General features: G+C 55.3%; 1 protein-coding gene across 2 annotated transcripts in view; it reads right to left on the reverse strand.

Annotated features, from left to right (window-relative positions):
- HM13 (histocompatibility minor 13) overlaps positions 1–8,915 on the reverse strand; it is a 31,569-nt gene extending 22,654 nt beyond the window's left edge. For both annotated transcript variants that reach the window (XM_045295430.1, XM_004697902.3), the window contains exons 1-2: positions 8,644–8,915; positions 2,982–3,080 (exon numbers count right to left, since the gene is read on the reverse strand). In XM_045295430.1, coding sequence (XP_045151365.1) covers positions 2,982–3,080; positions 8,644–8,826 — 282 coding nt within the window. In that variant the 5' untranslated portion in view covers positions 8,827–8,915. The remainder of the gene's footprint in view (positions 1–2,981; positions 3,081–8,643) is intronic.
- Between the last annotated feature and the right edge of the window lie 3,196 nt (positions 8,916–12,111).

The raw sequence follows: 12,111 nt of genomic DNA on the forward strand, positions 1-12,111 counted from the left end.
CAGGAAGAGGGCTCACCCCTCGGAAAGTGCTTCTTCTGTGGAGTTCTGGGGTGCTGCGGACCTTGCCTTTCGGCGTGTCACACCTGCTTATGGGATGCTCTGCTCTCGGTCTCCCCACGGAATGGGAGGCCCTGGGAGGGCGGTGAGCCACCTGCTTTCCTGGTGGTGGTGTCCCCAGTGCCTGGCACAGGGCCTGGCAGGTAGGTAGTAGATGCTCACTAGGTATCTGCTGAATCACTGAAGGGGCACAGGCGTGGCCTATGCTGTGACGGCTACAAGCAGGGGCCCACGGGCAGGTGCCTGGCAGATGAATTCTTCTGAGGTATAACCTCACACCTGCCCTTTCTCTGTTGGACTTTGGGACACATTTCTCTGCCCTACCTCAGCCTCTGGTGGGTTCTGAGAGTGTGAGCTCCGAGAACCACCCACCAAGCCTCGCTCGCTGGGGATGGCTGTCTTTCCGAAAGCTCAACAGGGCTATCCAGGAGGCCAAGGGCAGCGGCCGCCCTGACCTCCCGGCACAGGCTATGTTGGGGCCTGGGGCTTTTTCACTCAGAAGGGCCGGGGCTTACCTGCAGGCAGAAGAGGATGGGCCGGGTCTTAAAAACATTCACCCCCCGCTGCTGTCAGAAATTATTGTTATTTTTTGGGGGGAACCTTAGACTAATTTAAGAGCCCTAAACACAGTTTTTTCCTAGTAGAAGGTCTTGAGCCAAGGGACTGGGTGTGTGCGCCTGGCACTTGGCTCGGGAGGGACTGGAGAAACAGCTGCCAAGAGCTGAGCCAGGGACAACAGGCCGGACAGACACAGAGCCACTGAGAGAGCGTGACAGCCCGGGAGGGGAGAGGGCCCGGGTGGGTCTCCCTCACACACTGATGCACTGGCAGACAGGCACAGCAGTGGGACCCCGGCAAGAGGGAGATGGGAGGGGGAGGCTCAGGGTGCAGGGGAAGAGAAAACCAAGGAGGGGGGCCTGGCACAGATGGATGGTGGGGTGCGTGTGATAAATTCCATTCTGTACCTGAGGCCCGGAGGGTGGGGTGTATGGGGAAAATCTGCCACCTTCCCGGTAGGCCATGTGGCATTACACACATGCATTCTAGGAGCCCCGGGGGCCACACAGGGGCCCTGGTGGCAGAGCGGTTACCTTTTGGGCTGTGATCCGCAAAGTCAGCAGTTCAAAGCTATCAGCTGCTCCATAGGAGAAAGAGGGGCTGTCTACTCCCATAAAGAGTCACAGTCTTAGAAACTCACCAGAGCAGTTCTATACTCTTCTGCGGGGTTGTTAAGAGTTGGCACTGACTCAATAGCAGTTGAGCTGAGCTTTGGGCTGCTCTCTGCAGGGTTAGTGGTTAAAACCCACCAGCCACTCATCGGGATAAAGATGGAATCTGCTCCCATAGAGACTGACAGCCTCAGAAACCCCACAGGCAGTCTATCCTGTCCTGGGGGTCCCCGTGAGTTGGAACAGACTCCACAGTAGTGAGAGAGGGCCATTACAGTCTCTAAGTGACGTAAGCAGTTAGCTGGCTTGGCTGCTCACCGAAAGGCTGGGCTGCACCTTCAGGTCTACCTGGGCGTGGCTCTGGAAAAAGGTGTGGTGATCTACTGACTTCTGAAATCAGTCACCGCAAAGCCCCTGGGGCACAGTGCAGCTCTGGCCTCCGTGGAATCACCCTCTACTGGAGTCCACTCGGCAGCGCCCGCCAAACGGAAACCTGGGAACGCCAATGCAGAGGTGCTTGAAAGTGTGCCAACGCCTGTACACACCGTTCAGGGCAGCGCTGCCGGGACACTGACATGTCCATGCCCCTTGGGGCCGCCGCCAAACCACAGACCCCCGGGGCAGACCGGACTGGGCTGCCAGACAGGTGTCTCTGTGGTAAAGAGTGCACCGGGGCAGGCTGGGGGTCAGGGGGATGGGCTTCAAAAGCTCTTAGATCTTAAAACAAATGGGGGATATGCATCATAGAATGAGTCATGAGAACTCACACGGGGGAGGGGGAGTATGGCTCACGTGTATTCCCTTCAAGTTATTTTAGTTGTTAAAAAATACGTTGGTTAAAGTCCGACAGGAGATAGCAGGAAATCCCAATACTGCTATTTCCCTCTTTTGAAACACCCCCCTTGAAGTTCTCTGTGCTTTACTCTCCCAGTCAGAGGCGAGGGCAAGCTTTCCTCACTAAGCGCTTGCGGCGAGTTTTCGGAGAAGAGAGGAAAGGCACGTGATGTCAGCAACGTTGGGGTGGGGTGGGGGTGCGGAGCACAGGGGAGGCAGGTGAGGGGACTCCATGCCTGGGGAAGGGAGGGGCAGGGAGGGGGCGCAGGACACACCTGCGGAGGGAAACTGTGACTGTCTCTGGTACAGGGTTTTGGATGACTGCTGTTTCCCCCTTTTTACTTGTCTGTTTTCCAGCTTTTCAACACTGAGCCTGTGTAACTTTTATTGGGAAAATAAAGCTCAACAAATTAAAAAAACAAATGACAATAAAAAAGGCCATTGGGGGGAGCGGGGAGGGTGGGGGAAAAATGAGCTGATACCAAGGGCTCAAGTAGAAAGCAGGTGTTTTGAGAATGATGATGGCAACATATGTACGAATGTGCTGGACACAAATGATGTATGTATGGATTGTGAAAAGAGTTGTATGAGTCCCTAATAAAAGGGTTAAAAAGAAAAAAAAGGCCATTAGTGTGGTACGGGATGTCAGAGACACAAGGTACCCCCATCCCAAATGTGCACAGCACGATGAAACCCACACGGACAACAACGCACGCACGCACACCCATCCCATACGGAGCCAAGCACTCCCCCAGGGAAAGATGAAGACCGGGGAGGGTGGACACTGCCCCTGTTTCATGGGTCATGACGGGCTGGGTCCCTCTGCTCGGTATTGTCTGTCAACGAACATGCACGGCTCCCGCAAGGCAAACCCAAAACTGAAGGAAAGCAGGCGGTTTACAGAGGCCGTGCGGGACTTACTTTGAAAAAGAGGTAGAGGCCCAGGAGCGTGCAGCTGGCGATGATGGGGAAGCGGGCGGCGTCGCGGCTGGTGATGGTCTCGGGCATGTCGGCGGGGTTCTGGCAGGGGGAGAGGAGAGAGAGGCATTCTCAAGGGGCGGTGTCCTCGGAGCAGGGCAGTAGGTCGGGCTTCCAGGGGCTGGGGGCTCTGCGTTCCTGTTCCCTTTGGGGCTTTTGGTGTGTCCCTCCCCAAGAGAGGGACCAAGGGGCTGAGGACCACTCTGCCACTGAGGGCGCCTGGGCAGACCGCGGGCACACGGGGTCTCTCCGCGGACAGGAACCATCTCGTGGTGGGAGAGGTGCTCTGTCACTGAGATAAACCCGAGAGGAGAGTGGCCCGGACCTCGCTAGAAGGGGCTCCCGGTTTCTTCCACATCCGTAAAGGTCACGAGGGACTGCGAGGACCAGAAAGAGGCGGAGAGGCGACCCTGACCCGAACTCCGCTCCCTGGGGCCGAGGGGGAGCCGAGCCCAGGGATAGATAGATGCCCCTTGCCCTTCTGGCAAGTTGCTCACTTCCTCTGTGCATGTCCCCAGATTCAAGATCGTGCCCGAGTAGCGGAACTGTGGGGACAAAAGTGAATTTACTCACAGGCAGGTCTCCAGGGCCTTTACAGGGAAACAGACTAGTACAGACCAGAGCAACATGTGACAGGACAGGCAGGCAGGTGCTGTGACCCACGGTGTGAGCCCCAAAGGGAGGCCAGGGCTCTGATGTCAGCAAGCCTGTGTGTCTTCCCACCTGTGGGACCCTGGGAGGGTTATCCGCCCTCAGAGCCTCGGTGGCCTCCGCTGTAAAATGGGTGTGCGTACGCTACGATTCTGGCACAGAGAGCACTTAACACTGCCCGGCATCCAGCAATCAATCACTCCAGCGGAATGCCCTCTTTTGGTGCCATCATCCCCACAAAGGGGTCACGTGGAAGGAGACCAGACACTACCGGAGGTCCCTGACTTACCACGCGGCTCTGTTCCGGTGACTGACTCTGCCCTCCGCTGACTCTGCCTTAAGCCACACGCCTTACTACTACTGTTATTCTAGTCTGCATTGTGGTGGACTCTCTTATTATCAGCCCTTTTGTACATCGTCACATGGAACGCCTGTGAATGACAACCTCCGCCAAATACGCACCGCGGCCCTCTCCCATCAAGTCGATTCCAACTCAGATGTTCAAAAAACCCCAAACAAACCATAGTCACTTGGGCAAGCAATAAGTCGAGGACAAGCCAGCCTTCTGTCGGGAGGTGAAGGAGTGTCAGGGGCAGCTGGAAGACATGCCATTTGAGCGAGGCCCGGGAGGTCAAGCGCAGGGCCTGGGGCAGAGTAAGAGCCCGGCAAGGGCGTCAAGGATCTGCTCTGTGTGCAGTAGAGGGGGGCCCACCGGGCAGAGGCAGCCGGCACTCAAGCACACACAGGATGCCGTGGCTTCCCTCCAAGTCAGTGTCAGGGCACACTGTACCATTCCTTTCCACCCAGCCCTCAGGCCCGGGCAGGAAGAGGCAGCATTTCCGAAGGCAATCCAAGGCTGGACAGCTGTTCCATCACCCAGAGGCCCCTGGTCTCTTCTGTGGGTTAGGGTTATAAATCTCTCACATGCACTGCCGAGTCAGGAGGGGAGAATCGAAACCTGACAATATACAATAGTGATAAACATTTCCCGAGAGTTTCCTAGGTGCGAAGCACTATTCTAAATCACGCTCTACTTGGCTTTATCCTCACAATGAGAGAGGAACACTTGCGTAAGTGGGATATGTTTTAGCCGTCTCCGACACTTTCACCACCCTGCAGACCAGCTGTCCTCGACTGCTGACCTAGTCAAGGGGAGCTGGTCCTCGACTTCCGACCTAGCTGAGTTCACAATGGCTTTTGGGGGGGGCATTTGAGTCAGAATGGACTTGGTTTTAAATCACTGCAACGAATTCAACAGGAGGCAGGTCCTTTTGACAGCTGCATTTCACAGATGAGCAAGCGGAGGGTTAGAGAGGGGACATAACTTGCCTGAGCTCACACAGCAGGGAAACGACAGAACTGGGATTCAAACCGAGGCAGCCTGGCTCTGGAGCCCAGACTCTTGGCTCCCCCTCCTCTCTAAACGACCTACCTGGAGATGTCTATGAGATGCGCAGAAACACAGTTAGGGTTATCTTCCAATTCACTTTGGAATTTTTAACCAGTTCCTGGTTAAACACAACACACACAACAGCTTCTGAACGACAAAACGCAGCCTTTGTGGGGAGGGGTGGGAGGGAGAAGCTGGCAGAACGAATAGAAACAAATGTAGCTTCCAATGACGTTCTGGATGACCCATGGTCAGGTTGAAGCACAGGCAATAAGGGAAGGCCGGTGCCCAGCTTCAAGTCTGGCTCTGCTTCCGGGCGTCCTGTTTCTAGGCCATGCCCTAGAAATGATCTGGAATTCAGAAGTCACTCGGCTCCAGACCCCAGGGCCTCCTCCCCTCCCCACCATGTTCACTCACTCAACTTTCCACGCTTCTGCTGCCCAAACACCTGAATCTCCTTCCCCTGGGTCCTCTGGCCCCCACAGTGACCTTTGTATTGGCCTCCTGGCTTTTTTGCTCCTACCTGCCTATCACCCACCCTGCAGGCGGCTCTTGAAAAGCCTGTACCAAATCGCACCCACTGCCTGCTTTCAGGACCCCTGGAGAACGTGGGCTCCGATGTGGCCATGAGACAAGAATCCAGGTTGCTGCTGGGGAGGGGAGAGCGAGCAGGGACGAGACCACCTCCATGGTGGGTGCTCCGGTAAAATCAATCGAGATCTGATGTGCGCACAGCCTCTGACTCAGCCGATCCAGCTCAAGGGATTTCCTCTGTACACACAGGTCAGTGTGAAATGGCAAACAAGGAGGGATGTTCATGTCAGTGTGGGGTGTGGTAGCAAAAGAATGAAAGGGGCCCAACGCCCGGCAGAGGGAGGGCTCTCTAAACGGGCACTGCCAGCCTCCAAGTCAGCACTGGCATCTCTAACCCGTTCCCAGCGAGGCTGCTGCCGCCGTCGGAGGGGAGAACATGCGTTGTCGACTAACGGGGAACAGAACTCGAGCTATGTATGGACAGCACTGGGTCGCCAATGTGTACGTGAATAAGGAAGCCCAGATGCAAGAAAGAAGGGCTCTGTAACAAGCCAACACTTGGGGAACCAAAGGGGGGGGGTGGGGAAGCGTATGGTTTAAGATCCGTAGGTGCCCCGGGTGGCGTAAACAGAACACACTCAGCTGCGACCCGGAAGGACGGCAGTCTGAGTCCACCTGCAGGCGCCACGGAAGGTCTGAGATCCACCTCGGAGAGCTGGGGCCATCGAGAACCCCGTGGAGGACAGCCGGACGTGGGATGCCTGTGGGACAGCCGTGAGGCAGGGCCGGACTCAGCACCGGCAGAGGCTCTTCTTGATGGAGAACAGAGAAACAGGTGGCGGGCTGCTTCCAGGGAACACAGGTGGGGGAGTCTCTCACTGTGTGCACCTCCCAGCGCCTTTGGGATTCTGTATCGTGGGCTTGCATGGCCCCACCCTCCCCACCAGAGAAGAATGAGCCAGGTCTATAGGTATCGGTACTGAAAGACGACCAAGATTTATTGTGGGGTGTGGGATGTGTGTGTGTGGATGAAGCTGCAGAGGATATGGACTCTACACTGCCGTGTGCACATACACATCCACAGGCAGGCATGTACAGAGTGCTTGCACACAGGGACATCACGGAGGGCTACACACAGTGGCAAATGGGCTTATTGCTACGGGGCGGTGCTGACGGGCCTTTCCCTTGAAATCTCTCTTTTGTGACAATTTTTTCCCAGGTGTGTACTGCAGACAGTTCCTGCGTTATGAGCAAGAGTGGCTCCCAAGTATGCCTTTAAATGGAATGAGTCAGGAAGCTGGAGCAGGTACATATAATTCTTAGTTAGCCTTACTTTGTGCAGTTGGGTAGGCATTGGACTGCTAACTTCAAGGTCATTGGTTCAAACCCACCAGCTGCTCCGAGGGAGAAAAATGAGGCTATCTGCTTCCGTAAAGACTTACAGGCTCAGAAACCCCTCCATATAAGGAACCTTGGGGGCGCTGTGGGTCACTGTCAGCTGAACCTCACCCTGGGACTTAGGGATGGATTGTTCTGTGTCTCCTGCCCTCCCCTCCCCAACCAGGCTCTGGGTCCCGGATCTGTCACTGGTAGGGTACTGGGCTCATGAAGCTTCCCGCACATGCATCTTGGCAGAAACATCCCTGCCTCCCAGTTTAGACGGTAGTGGGTGTTTGGGAAATTCTGTTGTCTGGAAGGTGTTTCCAGAAAAGAACATTGATCTGTGTGTAGCTGAGAGTCTCAAGGAGAATTCGTTCTGGGAGCCACTTAGGTCAAGCTGCCCCATCTCCTGCTCTGGCCTGGCCTATTTCGGAACTTCTGCTGTGAGCATTTGCCCAGCAGCGATGGCAGGGTAGCTTCATGTCACCCGAACCCTGCTTACAAGAGGGAGAAGAGAAAGGGCAGGGTCATTTCTGAGCCTAAGCCCTGTTAGACTACCCTCCTTTGCATCTGAGCCCTGGAGCTGCTGCCAGTCCCTCAGCTCTTACGGAAGGATGGGGGCAGGCTGCAGCCCTTGCTCACATGGTTAACGTTTAGAGAACCGGGGCTTGATCAGTTTCAAAAGTGGCAGCTGCTTTGCGTGTGTGCCTGCCCTCTTTGGGTGACACAGCTTCCGCTTGGGTCTGAAGGGCTGGCTGGAGGAGGGGCAGTAAGGAGGAAAGGAGAAGGTGCCAGGTAGCAGGAAGCCATGGTGGGCTGATCGGCCTAGAGGGGCCTCCTTGCTGGGCAGAGGCAGAAAAGGCAGGGGGCGGGAGGTGATGGGGTCTGGTCCAGCCTCCTTAGAGAGGTCAGCAGTAGCTGGGCCCAATATGGTAGAAGGATTGTCTCAGGTGGGGATGGGAGGGAATGGTCAGGTCACTTTGAGGTCGTCAGGGGATGAGGTAGTAACCGTTTAGGCTTAGACTAGGATAAGAGGCAGGTCCAAGGCTGGGTAGTAACTGGAGTGAGGAAGCAAGAAGAATAAGTAAGATACCTCTGGTTTAAAAGAGCCACAAAGGCACTAGGTTCTGAAGGGTGATTGTCCTGGGTTATTACTACTACTCAGGCAGAGGGTACCAGGGAGACGAGAGTCAGTCTTAGGTGGGTCTGGATGGCAGAGATGGTCCTGAGGTGGGGCGACCTGGGGTTCCTAACTGAGGGATGGCGAGAGACTGTGCCTATCAGGAGCTCCACGGGGCGATGTCTCCCCACATGTCACAGACCTGGGACCCAGAGCCCGGGAGAGAGCAGGTTTGGCTGGGTTCTGGAGGCTCCAAGCTGTTAGTGCCCGAATCCCAGGGCGGGGCCCTTTGACAGCGATCCTAGGCGCAGGTAAGGGGCACAGGCTCGTGGGGTGTGTCGGGGTCCAGGTGGGGAAGGTGTCAGCGCGGGGCTGGGTGCCCACATCCTGGGCAATCAAGAGTCGGGTCGGGATGTGGACTTGGAAGGGTGGGCAGGGTCGGGGAGGGAGGGGTCTGTCCCGCAAGGGGAGGGTCCGTGTCAGCCTCGGGATGAGGGGTGGGAAGCGGGTGGTTTTGCCGCTGACCCTACCTTGCCGTGTGCGCAGCGCACAGAGCGCAGGGCGCCGAAGAAGATGGGCAGGAGCGCCATGAGCAGGAGGCTGCCGTAGGCCAGCGCGATGCCCTCGGGTGTGGAGGGCGGCCGCGTCGTGCCGTTGCTCGGGCTGGCCGTCTCGGCGCTGCTGTTCAGCGGGTCGCTCAGCGCTGGGTCCATGGCGAGGCGGTGTTGGGCTTACGACTCCAGCTCCCAGACCTGCAGCACCGACGCAGAGCGGGGAAACAGGCGCTGCAGGGAAAGCCACGTTCCCCTAAAGAAACAGGAAGTGACGTGCCCCGCCGCCCGTCCCCTCTGCGCAGGCGTGCGCGCCCGCCCGCCCGCGCGTGCCCGGGAGCCCACATTCCCCCCGCCCGCTCGCCCTCTAGTGGTGGCAGGAGCGCGCGCGCGCGTTGCTAAGCAACCTGCTACGCCAACGCTAAAACCCAAACCCAAACTGCCTCGTGGCGACCCCAGGCGTTGCAGCGCAGTACTGCGGCCCGTAGCGCCAAGGCTGTCACTTTGTGGAAGCTGATCGTCAGGCCTTTCTTCCACGGCACTTTTAAGTAGGTTCCAACTGCCCAACTTCTGGTTAGTAGTCAGTTCTTTGGCACCACCCAGGGACCTCTAAGCCACCTGCGGGTGCTGGAGAAAGCTAACAGACGCTGCTGTGGGTGTCGAGCCCACCAGTCTCCGTCTGCGCCCTCAATCCCAGGCTGCTCTGCACTCTACCACTCCGGAGCTTATCAACTAAGAATTTGTTTAGTTACCCATGCGTTGGACAACTTTTCGATTGCTCACTGCTCACTCCTTAAATGTTTGCATGTGGTCCCACCATATGCCAGGCACCGTCTCAGGCTCTGGGACCGCTGTGTATCCCTGTCCTCGTGTAGCGTGTGCGTAAGTATGTGTACGACAACAAAATGAACAGAATAAAGGATAAAGCCGATAGGGTGTTATGGGGCACAGACCATGGCGTAGTGGTTTGGGCCACTATCTGAAAGGTGAGCAGTTGGAAACCGCCAGCCGGGCTACTTCCATAAACAGCCACAGTCGGGGAACCCCACAGGAGCAGTTATCCCTGCCCTGTAGGGGCACTATGAGTCAGCATGGACTCGATGGCAGGGAGTTCGTATTTTTATCTCCGCTCTGCCGGTGCATTGACTCTGATTTCTGGTGTCCCCCGTGTTACCGAGCCGAGCCACTCTGTAGACTCTTCTGTACAGCAGTTCTATGACTCTCTCACCTAGGGTTGCTGTGAGTCGGAATCGACTCAACCTCACCCAACAGCACTGTGGAAGCAGGTTGCCAGGGCTTTTTCCTGTGGTGCCATCGGTTGGGTTTGAGTTTAGGGTTAGGAGCCAAGTACAAACCATTTGTTGCCCCCTCCCGTCCCCAGTTGGTAGTGAGGGGGTGGTGGTTGGAGTATAGGGTTCAGGGGTGACGATGGAGGAAGGGCAGAGGCAGACGTGAATGTTTGGATAATAGAGTTGACTGCCCATGGCATTCCATGCATTGCACGAGGACTTTAATGCGTATTTTCTTTAATCTCAATGATACTCATAAGAGGTGACTGTTCCCATTTTACAGATGAGGAAACTGAGCCTTACAGAGGCCACACAGTAGTAGAAGGCCGAGGCCTAAGCTCAGGCCTGTGCAGGACTGGAGTGCTTCTGCTCTTTTCAATAGTCTGGCTCTACCGAAAGTTGACAGATATAGATCAGAGAGACTTAGTTCTGGGCCGGGTGGGGTGCAGTTTCAGACTCTGACTGCCTGGACCCGGCCTGAGTGGGTGGGTGAAGGCAGTGCGCCTGATGAACCCACCAATCAACCCAAGTGCAGGATCTGCCCAGTAACCCGGGGTAGGCCTGGAAACCAGAGCTGCTTCTGCTGCCAGCTGGGCTGAGCGTTGGCCCTCTCTTCTTACACTCCCCAGCACTTCACCCAGGGGACTGAGGGGTGTGCCTAAGTTCAGTCAGCTCCGGAGGGTCAAAGCTCCTGCCTGCGGGGTCAGATTTCTGTGTGCTGGATTCCTGGGAGACAAGGACGAGTCACCCCAAGGGTGGGTGCCTGGAGCCTGTCTCTTCGGAAAGATCCTGCCTGGTCAAGATGGGAGCCTGGTTAGAAGCTGTAGTTGTTAGGTTCGACGCTCGCTCCGCTCCGTGGACCCCTCAGGGTTTTCTAGGCTGAAATCTCTATGGGAGCAGACCGACAGGTCCCCAGTCACGGAGCCACCAATTTGTGGGTTAGCAGCCTTGTGCTTTAAGGGTCGTGCCCCCAGCCACAGCCCTCACCACACCTTTTCTTCCCCCCCGCCACTTATTACTGTGTTCAACCTCTGTGAATAGATGTCAGATTTTCCAAAATTTTCTCATAGACACATGCGAGTGCACACACACACACACACGCAATTAAGTATTTAAATGACCCCAGAAATAACATACAAGGATCATCAATGGATGGTAAGCCCATTGGGAGAAAGGTTGTTGAGAAATAGGATATTCATACGGTCTTGAAATAGGACCAGGTGAAGGTTCCTCTCGAGGGAGATGTGCAGAGGGAACACTCTTGTGGCAGTTACATAATCTCCTGTCAACTTGAGCAGTGGGTGGAGTCGAGCCTGTCAATCAGGTCATAGTCAATGAGGCCTCTGTGTGGGCATGGCCTTCTCCTGAGGATTCTGGGACCTCCTACCTTCCTCCCTGGAGGCGGGACACACTCTCTGCTTCAGATTCCTGTTGACAAGCCACATGGAGCCACGCTGATGGAGCCAGAGCCCTGAGCTGGAGGAGCAATGTGGAGACCCACTGAGATGCTTCCACTGCCACTGGATCTACAAAACTTTCCACCCACTGGCCTGTGATCTTTCTACATTTGACATCCTGCCATGGCTGCATGAGTCAAAAGAGGAATTTATGGATTAGTATCGGACATATGGGCTAATATCAGACTTATGGACTTGATCTGGACTGGGCTGGGATGTATCTCTATATATCTTTTATATAAAACTCTTTCTTATACACATAGGAGTGTCTATGAATTTGTTTCTCTAGTCAACCTGGACTAACACACCTCTCTTTAGCAAGTTATTAAATTTAGCATCATCAATAAGGGGCCTATTGAAAGGGCGACCATTTCTGCAAAGCAATGAGATGGTAAGTGGGCAGGGAAACTTGAGTACTGCACATGGAACCGTCTGAGCATGGTTAGAGAGAACTCTGACACACTGAAAAATGTAACTCAACAATTTGTGTAGAAATTGCCTGTGTTAGTCTGGGTTGACTAGAGAAACAAATTTATAGACACTCATGTGTATAAGAAAGAGCCTTATATACAAGAGCAAGTGCATATTGAAAAACTTTCCTAACCCAGTTCAGATCAAGTTCTTAAGTCCGATATTAGCCCATATGTCCAATACCAGTCTGTAAATTCCACTTTAGACTCACGCAACATCTGCAATGACGC

Source organism: Echinops telfairi, unplaced genomic scaffold, assembly GCF_000313985.2.
Source record: "Echinops telfairi isolate 266 unplaced genomic scaffold, ASM31398v2 ScPeMD7_5592;HRSCAF=6446, whole genome shotgun sequence".
Taxonomy (NCBI): Eukaryota; Metazoa; Chordata; class Mammalia; order Afrosoricida; family Tenrecidae; genus Echinops; species Echinops telfairi.